Source organism: Podarcis erhardii, assembly GCF_964252035.2.
Source record: "Podarcis erhardii genome assembly, chromosome: 9".
NCBI classification, from domain to species: Eukaryota; Metazoa; Chordata; class Lepidosauria; order Squamata; family Lacertidae; genus Podarcis; species Podarcis erhardii.
Window position 1 is genome coordinate 74,489,246 of NC_138512.1, and position 19,789 is coordinate 74,509,034.

The following is a 19,789-nucleotide window of genomic DNA, read 5'->3' on the forward strand; positions in this document are numbered from 1 at the left end:
CACATTGAAATCTGAATTGCAGGCTGAAGTCAGTCGAAGGAGAGGATCAGAAACTCCTAGGTAAACAAGCAAACCAGCCGTTCGTGACTCTCCAGCGCATGTTCACACGACCATCTGGATGCCCCGGGAACAGCCTGCAATGGTGGGTTTGGCGTCAACCAGAACCCACGTACAAGATCTGCCTTTGGACATGCACTTACGCCTTTAAAAATATATATATATTGTAAGCACAGGAGCTGCAAGGCTTAAATCGGCCGGCTTCCTCCCTCGTAAAGCAAATCAAACAGGTTGCAGGGAGCCCCGCCGAGGTGATCATCCCAGAATAACGGCTTCTCTAATAAACACCGAGGGCTTTGCAAGGGACCAGAAGCGCATTAGCCTTAGCGGCAGCGCAGTCGACGACCAGCCCTTTGCTGCTCTCTAGCGTCTCTCGGTCGCCTCGCCCAGGAAATGGAAATCCTTCAATGAAGCTATTTTCGGTATATAAATATATATATATATCTTTAAGGGCCTCCCTCCCACCCACCCACCCCCACGACCCAGCGCGTTATCCCACCGCCCCCCGCGCGCTCCGTCCCTCTTTTTAAAAAATTAAGAGGAGTCTTTCCTTTGCCTCCCTCCCGCCTCTCCTGCGCGCGGTTGGCCACCCACCCTCGCTGCCAAACTTGCAGAGCCAAGCCCTCCGGCCACCCTACGCCGGCAGAAGGATGCCACAAGCCCTCTAGGAGGAGTTGAGGAAGGCGACTTGCTGGATTTCGCTGCTGCTGCTGTGCCGTAGATCTCGCTGCAGAGAGAGAGGGAGAGGGAGAGAGATTGACAACCCGGGAGACGCCGAGCGCGCAAAGCTCCCCAGCGCAAAGTTTGCGCGCCCGGACGCAGCCTACTTTTGCTCCTCTGGCTCCCCAACCGTCACTTCTCTCCCGCTCCGATTGGAGGGGGCTCGGATTTAGCTGCAGAGGCACCGGCGGCGTCTTCCCCGCCGTTCCCTTTTTCTCTCCCTCCGCGCTCCTGCGTCGCATCCTCTGGACCGACAAGCTGGAAGGATGTCCGGGAAACTGTCAAGCAGCCGGCTCTGGACACTGACGACGCGACGCTTGCGCCCAGCTCGGTCCTTCTTCCCGAAGCCTACACAGCCAACGCATCTTCCTGGATGAAGGACCCTCGATGGGGGAAACAAGCGGGGGGCCGAAAGGAGTTATTTAAAGGCGTGATTTGCTGCCTTCTCACCCCCGGTCCCAATTTTCTGTTTTATTTTTTATTCCCACCCCCGCAGCCCCGCGTACAGGGGTTGTTGCTGCTCAGCCTTTTTACAAGGGACTTTTGCAAACGCGCGCGCGCTTTGGAGAGGTGCAAGGAGCAACGTCAAATACTTTTTTATCTTATTACTGAGTGGAGGAGGTGGCTGAGGACGAAGGGGACAGCTCAGGGGCCACACACATACACAAACACACCTGATGGACAGAGAGGTGAGAGGGGGAAAGGAGGGAGGGAGGTGAAAGGGGTAGCCCGCGCAGCATTGCCGGGGGAGGAGAGAGAGAGAAAGCGGGTTCCTTGAGTTCCAGCACCTTTGCAAGATGATTTTGCTGCTCATGTGTGTGTGCAAGAAGTGAGAAGAGTAGGGACACAACAGCATCCCTGGTGGCGTGCAGTGACGTGGATAGAGGTCCACCTTTGCAGGAAACGATGGTGTAGAAAAAAAAAGGATTGCAGAGGAGGAGAGATATAAACGGGAGGAAACTCCTCGTGTGCAAAAAGAGAGACTTTTTTCTCTCTCTTGGGAGTGTGGAGTTCAAAATCATTATAGGTGATTCTGGGGATGGTACCAGGGAGAGAGTGAGCCATGCCTGTTGCTCATCTCCTAGGCACCTCCATCACGCTCAACTCATCTCCCATGGAGACCGGCCCCTTTTGAAAAAGAATGACTTTCCCTGACCGGATTAATGCCAGCTTGAATGGGAACCACACGGGAGAAGAAGCCGAGGGGGTCAACGGGTCCTGGGCAGGGGGGGATGTTGACCCCGACAACAGCACCTCCTTGGCACTGAGGTTGACCTTGCAGTCGGTGGGCGTGGGGGTCTTCCTCGCCCTCTTCATCCTCTCGGCCATTGTGGGCAATATCCTGGTCATCCTCTCGGTGGCCTGCAACCGTCAGTTGCAGACAGTGACCAACTACTTCATCATCAACTTGGCCATCGCTGACCTGCTGCTCAGCACCACTGTCCTGCCCTTCTCAGCCACCTTGGAAGTTCTGGACCTGTGGATCTTTGGCCGCATCTTCTGCGACATCTGGGCGGCGGTAGACGTCCTCTGCTGTACCGCCTCCATCATGAGCCTGTGCATCATCTCTGTGGATCGGTACATCGGGGTCAAATACTCGCTCAAGTACCCCACCATTATGACTGAGAAGAAGGCGGTCATCATCCTAGTGGTGGTCTGGCTCTCTTCCATGGTCATCTCCATTGGGCCCCTCTTGGGCTGGAAGGAGGAGCCGCCCGAAAACGACGAAACCTGCAGCATCACGATGGAGCCGGGCTACGCCATCTTCTCTTCGCTCTTCTCCTTCTACTTGCCACTCATGGTCATCCTGGTGATGTACTTCAACATCTACGTGGTGGCAAGGAGGACCACCAAGAGCTTGGAGGCCGGGGTCAAGAAAGAGCGTGGGAAGTCCATGGAAGTGGTGCTCAGGATCCACTGCCGCAGTGTCCTCGAGGACTCCCTGGCCGCCAGCACCAAGGGCAAAGGGCACACCTTCAGGAGCTCTCTCTCAGTGCGCCTCTTGAAGTTCTCCAGGGAGAAGAAAGCGGCCAAAACTCTTGCGATCGTTGTCGGGGTTTTCATCCTCTGCTGGCTGCCTTTCTTTTTCGTGCTGTCTTTCGGTAAGTCAGGCACCTTGACTTCTCTTGTGCGATGTTCACGTGATGCGAGTTCTCTTTTACATGACATCTGTCTTCACTTTTATATTTTTATATGTGGTGTGTTTCAATGGTCCTGACTTTATAGATTGATATTTTAAAGTATGTTGCTTACCATTATGTCTTAGTTATGATACTTTTTTTAAAAAATGTTTTATTGTACATTTCTCTGAGCTCCTTTAGAGGAAGGGTGATCCAGCAATGTGATTAATAAATTGTGATTTCTAGCTGCTCCTCAAGGGTGAACTTTACAACCTTTTTAGTCTATTTTTCTAGGTTCCCTTAGAAATAAAATAGGCTGGCAGTGGGGATAACTATCAGCCAATGTGGGCCATCCAGTAAACCTTGAATCCCATTAGATAGCTCTGGATAGCTTCTTATTATCATTAAGTTTTGGCCTTGCCACTCCACCTGTCCAATTAAGCCAGCAGCGGCCTCCCTTTCAGGGCTGTTGTTGTTTTGACCCCACAGAATATAGTTGCTCAGAGGCTAGATGAGAAGAGGACAATTCTTTATTTGATTTCCTTATTTGAAACGGTTCTGTCCACCTGCAAGTGAGAAAACACAATCATCACCAAGACCCAAATGCTTGTATATAAAAAAAGTATGTTGATATCCCAGAGTAACAATGTCCCACACGGACATAAATAATTGTACAAAGTTATATAGAATTTTCTCATGTTGCAATGAGCCATACAAGCAGAAAAGTACTACGGAATACTGGTACTTGTCAACTAATTGACTGAAAATGCAAATTTTAAACCATGCTTATCATATGACTTGAGTGCCGTCCAAACACTCACTGCCAATCTGCCAATCTCATCCTAGGCACTTTGTAGGAGAATCAGACCCATTAGTCCACTGAGCTCAGCAATGTCTATATTAGAAAGAAGAGGTTCTTTGGGGTTTCAGGTAGGCAGCCTTTGCCAGTCCTGCCTGGAGATGCCAGGGACTGAATCTGGCTCTGCCACTGAGCCACAGTCAGTCCCAAACGAAAGCAGCTGCCTTACCCCATGTCAGACCATTGGTACCCCTAGCTGGCTGGCAGTGGCTCCCCAAGGCTTCCCACCAGGAGATGCTGGGAACTGAACCAGGGACCTTCTGCATGCAAAGCACCGAACTACCACCCTTCCCCTAATCTGCATGGCAGGGTCATGCTACAGATAGGAGGTGGTCTCTTTTTCAAAGCACCGCTCAGCATCCAGTGATTCATGCTCATTTGGATGCAAGAAGCACCCATCAAATTTGCACGGGAGCTGAAGCCCCTTGATGTTGACTACTCCAAGGACTGTGGTGGAATGGGGAGTGGAGAATACCCAGCAGTTTGCTGTCCCATGTGGCTGCACTGCACATCGGAAGGCGCGTCTCCCAAGATCCTTTGCGGCCATGCAAAGGATGCCGGGACACCAGGCACTCAGCTGCATGGAAATCCAAGAGAGGTGCCCAGGTATCTTCTTTGCAAAGGCAGGCATCACTCAGATTGCAACCAGATTCCTGGTACCCTCAACCAATATCACTGCCTCCCCTCTGAAATATGACAATGAGACTTTCCCTCTTCGTTCTGACTCAGAGCAGTCTTTCCAAAGTCACCTGGTACAGACAGGCTGTTGATTTGTTAGTCTTACCCATGCTACACAGCTAAAACAGTTGGTTTTCACCATCAGGCGAATGCCTCCCCAAAGTGTGATGGGGAGCCACAGACCCTGCCAGGCAAAGCCTACCTATTACACCCCTGCCCCACCCAAGGCAGCCCATTGGTAGCTAAACGGAATCTCTCTGCTCAAAGTCAACAGTGGAAAACAACATTAGCCTTTGCTAATATGTTTCCCAGTGGCATTTGCCTGGGTTTGGACTCAGAACTCCTCCAAGCAACCTGCTTACTGAGCCATCATCCTTCATGCAGAGATGAGACTCTCTCTACTCTTTATTGCACATTGGTTCTGATATGTTAGTGGGGACGTTATATGACAAGTGTCCATTCTGTATTCATCCCACTTTGCTTTTGAAGTGGTGGTTTCTATTAATCATTTGTTTAGCTCACACATTTCCTTGTCTCTTTCCTCACTGCAAAAAAAGAAAAGTCTGCTTTTGTTTTGTTTTCAAAGTGGATTTCTTGAGCCAGGGTAACAGAGCACTTCAATCCAATCTACCAATTGAGAATTATTTTGCTCATAGAATTATGGCATTCTGAAGGCAGCCTAGATAGAGGACTGGACCAGAGAGAGAGACAAGGGACTTTCCCAAGGCCACGAAGTGAATGTGAGGCAAAGGTGGAGTCTGACTCAAACACAAGCAAATCTCCCCTTCAGAAAAGAGACATGCCTATCCCAATATTTTCTGTAATCGCACAGTATGACATGCTAAAAATGCTCCTCTTCTCTCCACCATCAGAAAGTCAATCACTGCAGATCCAAAAATAAATTTAGGAGGCTGGCAGGATCATTACCTTATTCCATCCCACTGACTGCTATGATGCTAATAGGGAGCTTCCATGCTTAGAAGCAGTCTACCCTAGAATGCTTTTATTTATCTCTTTGCTTTCAAGCATATACAACACCTTTTCATATCAGTTTCAAAAGGATCTTGCAAACTAAAGCTGTGTGCACACTCCTGTTTGCTTTGTATCCAGTATGCTGCCACTGCTGGTTTAGGAACAATAGCCACAATCCATATCTATTCTGTATATATCCTACTGTTTCTTAGGAAATGCTGTTCTTTGATGCATTTTTTTCTGTGCAAATGGAGGGAAAGAGCAAGCTAGCTGGGGAAGAGCTGTAGCTCAGTAGCTTTCTCTGTTGCAAGGAAACCTGTAAGAACTGTAGAAGCAGAATGCAAGAAACTCTCTCTTCATTTTTTTTCACTTTTTTGTATGCTAAATTCTAACCCTCGTGATTCATGGATAAGCAAAGAGGAAGCAATTATTCATCGTGTCCATAGATGATACAAAAATATGCAATGGTTTTAAAATTATAAAAAGGGGATGATTGGATTAAACTAGAGAGGAGACGACTGTCTAGCCCGTCAATCCACTGCTCCCTGTGTCCGGTTTGGCAGAGATGGATTTAGGACAGCGCAGCCGGTTCTGCCACGCTGGGCGCCAAGCCTAGGGGGCACTGCAGGAGATCACAACTATGACATAGTGAATGGAGCAGAACAGAAGGTGAGAGGCATGGAGGGGCTCCAAATTTTGGGCTTTTACAGGGCGCTGCTGAAATTTGAAGTCCAAAGTCCACCCCTCATGGGGAACCAATGGCTCTTCCCATGTTGCTCAACTCCAGCTCCCATCAACCCCAGCCAGCATGGCCAAGCATGATGGCAGCTGTAGTCCAACAGTATCGGGAGGACCACTGATTCCCCATCCCTGGTCTAGGCTGACCAGGGTCTCCTTACTGGAAGTCTTTCCAGTAAGCCCAGGATCAAACCTGTGACCTTCTACATGGAAAGCAGATGCACCGCCACAGAGCTATGGCCTCTCCCCGTTGTTGGTAGCAGTGGATAATTGCCTCCAATCTAAGCATGGTTTGCAAAATTTACCCACGGCTGCACTTTAGACATAGGAATCTGCTTCATACCAAGGAAGGTTGTTCGTTTATCTTGCCCAGTGTTAGCTGAACTGACTGGCAGCATCTTCCCAGGGTTCTCTTCCATGAATTTGTCCAATCCTCTTTTAAAAGCCATCTGGATTGGGGGTCATCACTACCTCCTGGAGAATTGGGTTCTATAGTTTAATTATGTGCTGCATAGCTGCGGTGCTCTGTCCTTTCCTGCTCAAGGTCTGTCCTGCAGCAAGTTGTTCCTGGGCACCAACCCAGCCTAGATGGCCATTGAGGTCCCTTCCACCTCTACAATTTTATGATTCGATGAATCCCAGCGTGCGGAGGAGCCACAGTGCGCAGCTCCCCCCACCTGATGAGTCCACCCGATGAGTTTCATGAGACCAGGGCCCTGCAGGATCTGATTTATTTCTGCAGGTCCTGTAACACAGAGTTGTTCCGCCTGGCCTTTGGTTTGGAATCAACTTGATCCCCTTCCCCTCTTTCCTTTTTCCTTTCTCTTTCTGTGATGGAACTCCTATTTGGGGACTTCCCTGGCTTTTTTCTGGCCCACGTAGGACCAGTCTGGATAGTTGGCCTTGGTGAAGATTTGACATTTTCATCCCCCAAAAGCTTTTGATTTGAGTTTCTACTGAAAGGAGGCTGCATTTTAATGTTGTCTTTAAATCAGTTGTTTTTATATCTGGTGTTAGCTGCCCTGAGCCCGGTCTTGGCTGGGAAGGACGGGGTAGAAATTATTATTATTATTATTATTATTATTATTATTATTATTATTATTATTATTACTGGCATGTGTTATCCCCAGGAAAGGAGCTGGCTTGCAAAATCTCCTACATATCACCGTCCTCGTCAACAACTAGGCTGAGCTATTTGGAGAGCTTGCAGAATCTTTTTCTGGTGCCTTCTGCGGAAAGTTTGAAATGCCACCTGTGAAGGTTGCTTTTTGCTTTGATGGGTATCTGTAACAGGAGCCGCTTCCCTCCCAACCCCACAGATTCTCTGCTCCCCAGAGTAATGATGCAGTCATCAAGAAGTACCTGTGCAATTAATCAAGACAAGTTTGCCTGGCTAATGAGGCAATTTGGAAAAGCTGTTTGTTCAACAAGGGAGAAATGGCTGATTAGTTGGTGGTCTCCTTTTCCTCCCTGCCTTGGGGGTTAAAGACTTCTGCCTTTGCACCGCCGTAAGGGGCACTCAGTATTCCTGTGAAATGACATACTGTATGCAAAAATTATCATTTAGATTTACCCTGATTTTAGTCCCATAATGAGCAGGTTGCCTATGCTTGTGGACTTTGTGCAGATCTCATTCTCACACTTCTGTCTGATTCCACTTATTGCTATCAACCTTCCAAGAAGTCTGCTAGCCTCTAAAAGGGGCATATTTTTAGCCCAGCTTCTTATAAGCTATTTGGAAAGGCTAAAGAAAGAGTGAATCTATACTTAACTCAGATGATGGGGGGATAGAATTTTGGAACATGCCATATCAAATGGCAGGTGGGTACTGATTGATTGATTGATTGATTGATTGATTGATTGATTGATTGATTTTTAAAGAACTTGGCTTCTAAAAAGCTAGCACCTAAACCTTTATCCTTGGTGTTCTAGTTGTCTGCATGCAGGGAGTTTTCTGCATTCAGAAATGGAACTCAGCTGCATTCTGAACTGGCATAGTCCACAGAATTCATCCACTTCAGTCGGCTACCTAATGTGAAGAAGGACCATGACTCAGTGGTGGAACCTGTACCATAAATGCAGAATGCACTGATTCAATCCCCAACATCACTCTCCTCTTTTCCAGGATAAACATACCCAGATCCTTCAACCACTCCTCATAAGGCTCGTTTTCCAGGCCCTCCTCTGCACACAACCCAGCTTGTCTACATCCTTCTTAAATTGTGGCGCCCAGATCTGGACACAGTATTCCAGGTGTGGTCTGATCAAAGCAGAATAGAGCTGGACTATTACTTCCTTGATCTGGACACTAGACTTTGGTTGATGCAGCCTAGAATAGCATGAGCTTTTTCTGCTGCTGCATTTGGTTCTTCCTGCCTAAGTGCAGAACTTCACATTTGTCCCTATGTATAATGTATAGTTAGGGATGGGGGTGGTGCTGTGGGCATAGGACTTGCCAATCAGAAGGTCAGCGGTTCGAATCCCCTTGACAGGGTGAGCTACCGTTGCTCAGTCCCTGCTGCTGCCAACCTAGTAGTTGGTCTGCAGCATCCATCTCTCCTGACACTCTGGCACTTGTCACGGCTCTGCTGCTATTCAAGATTAAAAATAACTACAACTTAATCGCTGCTGAGTTGGCGGTTCGAATCTCCATGATGAGGTGAGCTCCCGTTGCTCGGTCCCAGCTCCTGCCAACCTAGCAGTTCGAAACATGTCAAAGTGCAAGTAGATAAATAGGTACCGCTCCAGCGAGAAGGTAAACTGTGTTTCCGTGTGCTGCTCTGGTTCACCAGAAGCAGCTTAGTCATGCTGGCCACATGACCTGGAAGCTGTACACCGGCTCCCTCAGACAGTAAAGCGAGATGAGCGCCGCAACCCCAGAGTCGGCCACGACTGGACCTAATGGTCAGGGATCCCTTTACCTTTATAATGTATAGTTGACCTATTTTGTTGTTTAGTCGTTTAGTCGTGTCCGACTCTTCGTGACCCCATGGACTAGAGCACGCCAGGCACTCCTGTCTTCCACTGCCTCCTGCAGTTTGGTCAAACTCATGTTCGTAGCTTCGAGAACACTGTCCAACTGTCTTGTCCTCTGACGTCCCCTTCTCCTTGTGCCCTCCATCTGTCCCAACACCAGGGTCATTTCCAGGGGGTCTTCTCTTCTCATGAGATGGCCCAAATATTGGAGCCTCAGCTTCAGGATCTGTCCTTCCAGTGAGCACTCGGGGCTGATTTCCTTCAGAATGGATACGTTTGATCTTCTTGCAGTCCTATACGTTACAAAGAAAAGGTGGCAAAATGAGTTGCTCGAATTCTGGACTGTGTGATTTCAGAATGCAAAAGGGATGATGATGATGATACAGTGGTACCTCTGGTTACATACTTAATTCGTTCCGGAGCTCCGTTCTTAACGTGAAACTATTCTTAACCTGAAGCACCACTTTAGCTAATGGGGCCTCCTGCTGCCGCCGTGCCGCCAGAGCACGATTTCCATTTTCATCCTGAAGCAAATTTCTTAACCCAAGGTAATATTTCTGGGTTAGCAGAGTCTGTAACCTGAAGCATCTGTAACCTGAAGCGTCTGTAACCCAAGGTACCACTGTACTGCCCTATACCCGCAGGTCTCAGGGCAGTTCATAAGATAAAATGACACAGGATGGTTCATAATATTGCATCACCCGCTGCCTGTTGCACAGTTTTTCTAAATGCAAGGGAGCTTCTTTTTCCATTTGAGGAGTCAGGGGGTGGATGGAGGAGACAGATGACAACATTTATATGGCAGGCGCATCTTAAGCAGATGTCAGTGTCAATGGGATGCTCCTTAATTATGCAGATGGGCGTACTTAAATTCCTAGAAACCCTTGTAAATCTCTGATGAAGCCATAAGGTAGCCCGTTCCCTTCTCTCAAAAGGGGCAGAGTGTCCTATCAGGGCATGGACCAGGAGCGAGTGCAGCAAGCCAAACATCTGGTAACTTGCAAGCTTTTAATTGAAAAGGAAAGAAAGAAGCTGGGGAAGCAAGGTTGTCCGGAATCTTTATTGCTCCATTTCACGTTCCCTGGGATATATTTAACGGGGACATTTTTATCAGATAGAATAAGAGATAAAAAGTGACTAGGCTATTTTTATACAGTCCGGCAGAGCGGACATGACTCAGCGTTTACCTATCTGGAATAAGGATTAAAGGATCTGAGTAGGTGGAAATGAAGAGGCCACAGTTGGCTGGAAAACCAAACAGCGAGAGAATTGGAAGTGGTCCAGTCGCTTGTGCCCCAGGTTCTCTCGGGATTTTCTGTCTCTGCATCAGCCTGATAGCTGGATGGCCAGGAAATGCCAGCTCAGCAAGGATCAGATGATGCAAGCGGCCCAATAAGATTCTTCCTGGTCCTATAAAACATCTGGCATTGGCATGGTTGCTCTGATCTCTGGGTGCATGTGTGGAGGTTTAAATTAAGGCCAGCAGATATGGTCCCCGATCCATGTATTCTTCATGTGCCTTCTCCATGGGAGGTCTGGAGGGTGGCAATATGAGAATGGGGCCTTATCTGCAGTGGCTCCCCACTTGTGGAATGCTCTGCCCAGGGAGGTTCAGTTGGCGCCTTCATTATACACCTTTAGGCGCCAGGCGAAAACGTTCCTCTTTAACCAGATCTTTGGCAGATTGATATACAATGCCCTCAGAAGGCAGGGTTTCCTGGGTTGTTTTTGTTTTTATCATGTATTTTGTGATTTTATGCTGTAGCCAACTGGAGACCTTCAGGTTAGGGCTGTATACAAATTTAAATATAGTGGACCCTCGGCTTACCCGAGGGTAACATAAACTTCGGGTTGTGAAAGCGGCAAACCCGGAAGTATTTTTCCGGGTTTCGCCGCTCGTGCATGTGCAGGAGTGCTAAACCGCACCGTGCGCGTGCGCAGCAATGATCCTCCAGTTGCGAATTCCTCGGGATGCGGCCAGACCTCTGGAACGAATCCTCTTCACAACCGGAGGTACCACTGTAACAATAACAACAATAACAGCATTCAGTGAACATGTCAGCAAAAACATGGGTTTTTTTCTCATTCTCTCTCTCTCTCTCATTCACTCTCTCTGCAATGAACTAGCCAGGCCGTCAGCTTACTGTTCAGGATTAATGCTGCTTATCTTTTCTAATATTACTTGTGGATGGCTTAGAGAAGGGGTTAAGGGCCATGACTCAGCGACAGAACATCTGCCTTGCATGCAGAAGCCCCAGGGCCAATCTCTGGCATCCCCAAGCATGGCTGAGAGCGAACGCCGCCAGACACCATGGAGAGCTGCTGCTGGCCAGTGTTGACAATGCTAAGGTAGATGGACCTGTGATCTGACTTGCTGTGATGCAGCTTCTTGTGTTGCAGGAGATCTCACTGTCGTTGAGTGTTCTAGATGCATGTTAAGAAAAGATGCCTGATAGGGCATCGTAGGGGAGGGTGCAAGTTCTCCTCCCCACCCCAGATCACTGTACTAAGTGTCTTCCACGAGTCTTCTGTGCAGGGAGCCACCTGTACACATAGAAGCTTCAAAGCATGGGACTGCTTTGAAAGAGGGTTCGACAAGCTCTTGGAGGAGCTAATGGCTATTGACCCTGATCGATAAGTTCTGCCTCCACTGTCGGAAGTAGCTTCTTCTTCTTTAGCGATCACTCGTAGCTGAGGAAGATTGTCTTCCATGAACACAGTCTTAACAGTGATTCCGTAAGTGACTGTGGAGGCCAATTCTGGATCCACACGTCCTTCCACAGTGGGGACATAGGTTTCCGGGTGGGAGTTGATCACGGTGTGGATTTGCCAAGCATGCCTTCCTCTTAGTACGTTTCTCCCTTTTATCCTGAGTTCAAGTGTCTTCAAAGCCCATGACACCTTTGGTAAAGGCTGTTCTCCAACTGGAGCACTCGCAGGCCAGTGTTTCCCAGTTGTCGGTGTTTATACTACATGTTATGTACTGAAATTCTCACCCTGGGCCAGCAGGGGGATACTGTAGATAGTTTTCACTCAGGTCCACATGTGCAAATAAGGAATTGAAAGTGACGTTCAGTGATTGGATAGTTACAGAAAGTTGTTACTGTTGCCTTGTAGTTGAGCTCTATATAAGCAAGTTGGCTGAACCCTTCCAATTCAGTCCATTTCTGGCCTGTGAATAAACAAGAGCTGTCTGAAGAATCGCTGTGTCGTCTGATATGTTCACCCACAACTTAACACTTTGGGCTGTACCGGTCCACCCTGATTTCCTGATTTTTTTTTTAGATTTGCCTTGAGAGAGTCTTTAAACCTCTTTTGTTGACCACCAGCATTACACTTTCCAATTTTAAGTTTGGAATAGAGTAGTTGCTTTGGAAGACGATGATCCACACAACATGACCAGTCCAACGAAGTTGATGTTGAAGTTTGAGGTATCATGCTCCTGAGCACCAGTGGCTGGAAACTACAGGGGGCGGGAGAGCTTCTGTTGCAGTCGGGTCCTGTTTGCAGACTTCCCATAACAGGTATCTGGTTGGCCACTGTGAGAACAGAATGCTGGACTAGATGGGCTATTGGTCTGATCCAGCAGCTGTCGTCTTGTGCTCTGATTACGTCACCCCATGAAGCCAGGGAGCAAAGACTGTCTGTGCTTAAAACAACAAAAGCATCATGGCACTTTTGAAAATAAACAGAATTTATTTGTTGTTCTGCCGGCAGCTGAAGACCTCCTTATTGCAATAGACTTTGAGGAACTGACTGTTTTTAATGAAAGGGCTGGGGCTGTCCTTTTTTTATTGTAATTATCCGCAATATCGCATAGACTAATAGAATCATAGAGCTGGAAGTGACCACGAGGGTCATCTAGTCCAGCCCCCTGCAATGCAGGAATCTTTTTGCCCAATGCGGGGCTCCAGTGGCGTAGCGTGGGTTGTCAGCACCCGGGGCAAGGCAAGTAATTTGCGCCCCCTAACCTGTGGATTTGCGCCCCCTAACCCGTGGATTTGCCCTAACCCCAGATGTTGCGCCCGGTGCGGCCGGCACCCCTTGCACCCCCCACGCTACGCCACTGCGGGGCTCAAACCTGCAACCCTGGGGTTAAGAGTCTCCAGCTCTACCAACTGAACCATCCCTGATGCACTGACCCAACACAAGGTGGGTTAATGTTCTTTTAGGTGGGGAGGTGCAGCTGGTGAAATCCAGCTTCTGATTCCGCCATTGTTTACCTGTCCAGTATTCCCTTTGTGTGTGTTTTTAATTGACTCTGCTGGAACAAATAGAATTATCCAACACACTAATTTATTCCCACCACCTTCAGGAATGAAAAGAAAAGGGGCCGGGATGATAAACAGGAAAGCTTCTGAGCCACTCAAGTGATGGTGCCTGTAGAGTTTTAATTGTGAAGCTGTTCCCCGGAGTGGATATATATTCTCTCTCTTAAAGCCCAGCATTGTTGCAGAAATAGATGGACTCCGAAGGGCTAAGCAGCCTGAATTTACAGCCTGCCAGCTGAAAGGGGACTTTTATTTGATGGAGGTATTGTGCCCAAAGAAATATAGCTTGCCATCAAAGCCATTTGTTGTCCTGCGCTTTGGAAACGGAATGTCCCCCTTTAAAATGTTTTAACACTGAGCCATCCACTCTGGAAGGGAGTAATTAAATTAAATTTGGGGACTATTGCATGGTATATTAATTCCTGATTATACCCCGGCGAGCCGAGAAATAGCAAAAGTTGGTTGGAAAGCTTTGGAACAGAAGGAAGTTGCTTAAGGCACATATGATAAGGAAGGCTTATTTATACATGCCTTTTCCTAAGCATGGAAAGCTTCCCCAACCCAGTGCCCTCTGGTCTGAGACAGCACAGCCTCATTGCAGTCAAAAACATCTGGAGGGTACCTGATTAGAGATCTTTAGCCTTTTGGTTTAAATCATTGAGGATGCTCTAAGGCAGACTGGATTTTCTTGGTAAAGGTAAAGGGACCCCTGACCATTAGGTCCAGTCGTGACCAACTCTGGGGTTGCAGCGCTCATCTCGCTTTACTGGCCGAGGGAGCCGCGTACAGCTTCCAGGTCATGTGGCCAGCATAACTAAGCCACTTCTGGCGAACCAGAGCAGCACACAGAAACGCCGTTTACCTTCCCACTGGAGTGGTACCTATTTATCTACTTGCACTTTGACATGCTTTCGAACTGCTAGGTTGGCAGGAGCAGGGACTGAGCAACGGGAGTTCACCCCATCGCGGGGATTTGAACCATCAACCTTCTGATTGGCAAGTCCTAGGCTCTGTGGTTTAACCCACAGCACCACCCGTGTCCCAATATCTTCTTGGTATTTCCCCCCTTTTTCTCCCCCTTAAAATGACAACCACACAAACAGTCTTGTAAAAAGAAAAACAGGATAACATTTACTCAGAATACTTGCTGAAGAGAAACAGATACAGCACATTTGTTCAGGCAGCCTTAAAATGGTAATTCGGTTGCAAAGACATACTGTACTTAAGTCTAGTTAGAAATGGTGTCTGAGCTTGGAACTCAAATATGTAGATATTCTCATGTTGCTTGCAGAAGAGGAAGAGGGTGTTCCCAAGCAGGTTGGACCTAACAGGGCTGGATTTAGGTTTAATGAGGCCCTGAGCTACTGAAGGTAATGGGGCCCTTTATATGTCCAGTGCTGTCCTTTGTCAACAACAAATTGTCGCTGTTTTTTTGTGTTGAATATATGCTATATGGTAATTTATGGACCTAATAGGTATCTAAAGCCATTTGCACACGCAGAATGTAGACACCCTGTATATAGAAATGAGCAAACCAGTGATATTTTAGGGAGCAGGCTAGCAGGCGGGGCCCATGACTTACATCACAGGATCTTACAGGTAGGTAGGTAGGTTTTATTTTATTTGTTTTTTATCTTATATTTCGGAAATGTACATCCAGTTTTTTTCTCCTTTAAATTTTTTGGGGTTCCCCAAGAGAGTGAGGCCCTAAGCTATAGCTTGTTTAGCTTATACCTAAATCCGGCACTGGACCTACACCCTCCCTCTGTAAGGGCACAGCGGGAGTGTTTCTCACAGAAACTGTGAGTTTCAGTTCCTGTCATGTGTCTACCTAGCAATACATGAATTTGGCTGTGCTTTTAATATCCCGCAACTGTGACACTAGGATGTTGGATAGTTTGGGGCCCCTTTGGCTTGCTCCAGCAGCTGGGATCATCATCTGCTCTTGAATTCTTGATTATGGTGTGCGTGCACCTACTATTTTTTTGCAACCTTCCTGCAAAGGCCACCACACACACACAGTATGCAACAAATCTAAATGATTAAAATAGCATCATACAAACCAGGACCAGCCCAAGACATGTTATGGGCCTGGGGATCATTCAGATGGAAATCCCCAGGTGTCAAAAAAGGCTGTTTATATATGCCACTACTGCGGCCCGTGTTTTGTTAGCCCCAAAATGGAAAACGAGTGAGGTCCCAGCCAAAGAAGAATGGCAACTTAAACTGATGGAATATGTGCAGCTTGCTGATCTTTTTTATAGAATACAGTGGTGCCTCGCAAGACGAAATTAATCCGTTCCGTGAGGCTCTTCGTATAGCAGTTTTTTCGTCTTGCGAAGCAAGCCCATTGACAGCTTAGCGGATTAGCGCTATTAGCGGTTTAGCGGCTTTTAGCAGATCAGCTGATAAGCGGCTTAGGGCTTAGGAAAGAGGGGGGAGGGAAAAAACCCCGCAGGAACTCGCAAGACATTTTCGTCTTGCGAAGCAAGCCCATAGGGAAATTCGTTTTGTGAAGCACCTCCAAAACGGAAAACCCTTTCGTCTAGCGGGTTTTCCGTCTTGCGAGGCGTTCGTCTTGCGGGGCACCACTGTAAGAGGAAAAGGAGAGTATACGTTTAAAGAAGATTGGGAATACATGGGTGAAAATTGTGTACATTTGAAAACGTTGGCAGCTTTAAGATAAATTCAACAGTGTAAATAAGTTTTGATGGATGTAAAATGGAATACTGAATGATTTAGTTTATGTAAAATATGCAGGGATTTATGACATGCAAACTGAACCATGGAAAGGGAAGAAGGGAAGTCGCTGATATTTTTAGGTTGTTTAAATGAATATTCTAAATTGTAAAATAGAAAAACTTAATAAAAAATATGAGCTGAAAATGATGCTCGTTCCTTCCCCATTCCATGCAGTCCAGCTGACCAGACTAGCAGCTGCTCTGCATGTAGTAGATCCCAGTTTCGGTTCCTGGCATCTCCAGGTACAGCTAAAAGTGACCCTGCTCTAAAACCCTGGAGAGCCTCTGCCAGTCAGTGCAGACAATGCTTGGCTACAAGGAACAAGGCTCTGACTTGTACTAAGGCAGCTTTCTGCTTTCCAGTGCACCCGATTTCAATCCTGGTGACAGGACAGCATTTCCCACCACACCTGACGGCAAGTCGCTTGCTTAGAGGCCATGCAGTGCATGCAAAGCTCTGGCTCTCCAGTTCCTCCCTACCGTTTCCCCCCAGCATCTCCCACCTGAGGCAAGCATCTCATTCTGTCTAATGGTAGGGCCGGCCCTTCCAATGATTTTATGATTCTATGGTGCTTCCACGGGTAGGGAAGATTGAGGGCGGTCCACGGACACCAATAACATCCCCCTCATCCACATGCTCAGCCAAAACTTGGGAAAGAGGGAGATACACGATAATCATTTGCCGCACTTCCCAGTTGTTACAATTTTATTCCATCTTTCCTAATAAACGCCCTGTGAGAAAGGTCAGGTCGCAAAAGATGATGACCGCCTCATGAACATGCTTTAAGCTTTGTGGCTGAGTGCCGATTTAAATTTGGGGATAATCCGGCACTCTCCAACCGCCCCCAGCAGCTGGCAGCCCCCCTAGAAGGTTCCTGTCCTTTGCCCCCTGTTCCCCAGATCGCAGTTCTACCAATCCAAAGGCTGCCACTGCGAAACAGAGAAAGCTGCATTTCATAATGCCCAGTAATTTATTGGCACAGCAAAGGGCAGGCATGACTCGACTGGAGGAAACGGTTCTTTAATGCTAATCCTTATGGATAGCTCTCTCTGTTGATGCCGTCTTTCACTAATACGTTTGGTCGAAAGCCAGAGAGCTGTAGGCTCCAACAGTAACACCCACATGCCTGCGCACACAATATCCCGCTGGCAGGTAGCAAAATAGAAAAAGGCATTTCTTCTGTCTTCCGTGCCCTTCTCAGCTTTGCAACAGACACAAGCGGACTCTTGGAATAATGCATCTTGCAGAGCATTCTGATTATTAGGATGAGGAAATCCAGGGAGCCAGAAGGTTTCCTGGAATGGGACTTGGGAAGCCAAGATGGTTAATGACCCCATCTTCCTTTTCTCCACTGCAAGCGGGCGGAGACGTTGGTTCTCTTCACTGGGCCTCAGTTTTCCCCATCTGTAAAATGGCAAAAACGTTGCATGCTCCTTGGTGCACGGTGTAGGAATCCCGGTGAGAAAAATCCAAAGCTGGCACATTAGGGCCACCTCACCGCTATGCCCTCTCCCCACACCAATTCACATCGCTCACAGTGTGTTAGATGTGTGCCAGGTCAGACCTTTGGACTTGAGCACGGGGGAAACTTCGAGTCAAATGTCTCCTTCAGGCAACCTGCCCAAGATGGAGCTCTCCTTTTATTTCCTCCCTTCTTCCCAGTCTTTCTTCCTCCTCCTCCTTCCCAGCACAGCTTGCTCAAGACTTTCTTTTCCTGTCACCTGGCAACCTTCCAAATTCCCAGTCCCTGCCCACATCTCAGTACTCTCCCACTGCCAATGGCCCTCAATGTCCCTTTATTGTTTCTTAATAGCTTGGCCAAGTCATTTTGCATAGGCTATCTCAGGAATTCCTCTGCAGCTTGTATTTCACATCTCAAATGATCAAAATCCTACCATTTATTAATTTCTAGGGCTTGGGGGCAGGGGTTCCTCTTCAAATCTATAACATCATATATGCACACACATATACAAAGATTACACTGCCAACCGCCCTGTGATGCTCAGATGAAGGGCCAAATATAAAATTGATAAACCAAGTTTTAAAATAATACATATACACAGACAGGTGACAGTCACATATCCCTCTGTCTTTCTTTTATATATATATAATTTTTTATTAACAATTTCCACATAACAAATCAAATCATCTCCATTATTTCCCTGCTTTTTCCCTCCCCCCTCCCTGACGAACCCTCCCTCCCCCGCCCAAGACTTCCCTCAGCTCCTCTCTCTGATTTCTCAACTCATGTTGTTCTCTGCATACTGTAAAATTGTATACATCCTTTTATTATCTATCTACTATATTAACCCTTAATAAATGTGTGTACGTTTATTCGAAACCTGCCAAGGAGTCCAGTTCATTTTGTTGTCTTTTTAAATAATTTGTAAAAAGTTCCCATTCTTCTTTAAAGTCACAGTTGTCCTTATCTCGCAGTTTGTATGTCAGTTTCACCAGTTCTGCATAGTTCATCAATTTCTCTTGCCACTGTTCTTTTGGTGGGGTTTCCTCATTTTTCCATCCTTGAGCTATCAAGACTCTTGTTGCTGTCACAGCATACATAAATGAATTCTTTGTTTTCCTTGGCAGGTCTTGTCCTACAATCCCTAACAAAAATGATTCTGGTTTTTTTACAAATGTCATTTTAAACATTTTCTTCAATTCATTATATATCATTTCCCAGATTTTTTTTTAATTTTTCTGCTTTCTACCACATATGGTAAAAGGTCCCTTCCTTTTCTTTACCTTTCCAACATATGTTTGACCCGGTTTTATACATTCCTTCTATCTGTACTGGTGTTATATACCACCTGTACATCATTTTCATGTAGTTTTCTTTCAAAAGAGAAGAGTCTGTACATTTTAAATCTATTTTCCACATTTTTTCCCAATCTTCAAGCAAGCAAGAGCCATTATTGCAGTTTGGGGACATATTCCAGGCAGGCAAAAGCACCCAGGGATGTCACAGAGCAGGGCAGGGGGGTGGCAGAGGATGGCCTAGGGAGGCTCTGGGGGGTGTTGATAATGACCGCTCCCCACATTAAATGGGGGCACCCTTTGCGTGGCCACGCACAGCCCCCTGGACCCTGTGTGGCACCATTAGCACAGGCTTGGCTTCACCTTCCCCAGGTGGGATACCTGGAGGTCTCTGCCTACCTCAGCCAGTTGCCCAATTCCCGCCAAGGTGATCAGGCCAGGTAGGGGGAGGGACCATCCTGCCCACACAATAGGGGGAGGATCTCACCTGGGAATCGTCAGTTGGCCCCCACCCTACCCACCCTCAGTTAAGACTTCTTTTGCAGGTTAACCTCTTCTCCACAGGTACGTGGGCGCTGCTACGTCAAGGGCGCTGTTGAAGGGCCAGAAAGGAATTCTCCTGCATTGGCAGGTTTGCCTTTCCCGTAGCAAAACGTCACAACTTTGCCGGTATCAGGCCTTGGGTGGAATCCTTTAGTCTATCTTCCTTATATGGGGGTGGCTGTGTAGCGGTTACCCACACACCCCTCCTCTTTGTAGCGGTGATACCAGTGTTCCCCATTAAAGGGGTTGTTTTATGGAGAGGCTTTGGCCGTACGCCTAGAGGTTGTCATTGCTCTCCCCTGCAACGGCGGCAAAACGGGGGTGGGCTCTCTCTGATTGAACATATGTTCTCCAGA

At 47.4% G+C, this 19,789-nt stretch overlaps 1 protein-coding gene across 1 annotated transcript in view; it reads left to right on the forward strand.

Annotated features, from left to right (window-relative positions):
- Window positions 1-611: 611 nt before the first annotated feature.
- ADRA1D (adrenoceptor alpha 1D) overlaps window positions 612-19,789 on the forward strand; it is a 60,627-nt gene continuing 41,449 nt past the window's right edge. The window contains exon 1 of the mRNA XM_081876993.1: window positions 612-2,879. Coding sequence (XP_081733119.1) covers window positions 1,919-2,879 — 961 coding nt within the window. The 5' untranslated portion in view covers window positions 612-1,918. The remainder of the gene's footprint in view (window positions 2,880-19,789) is intronic.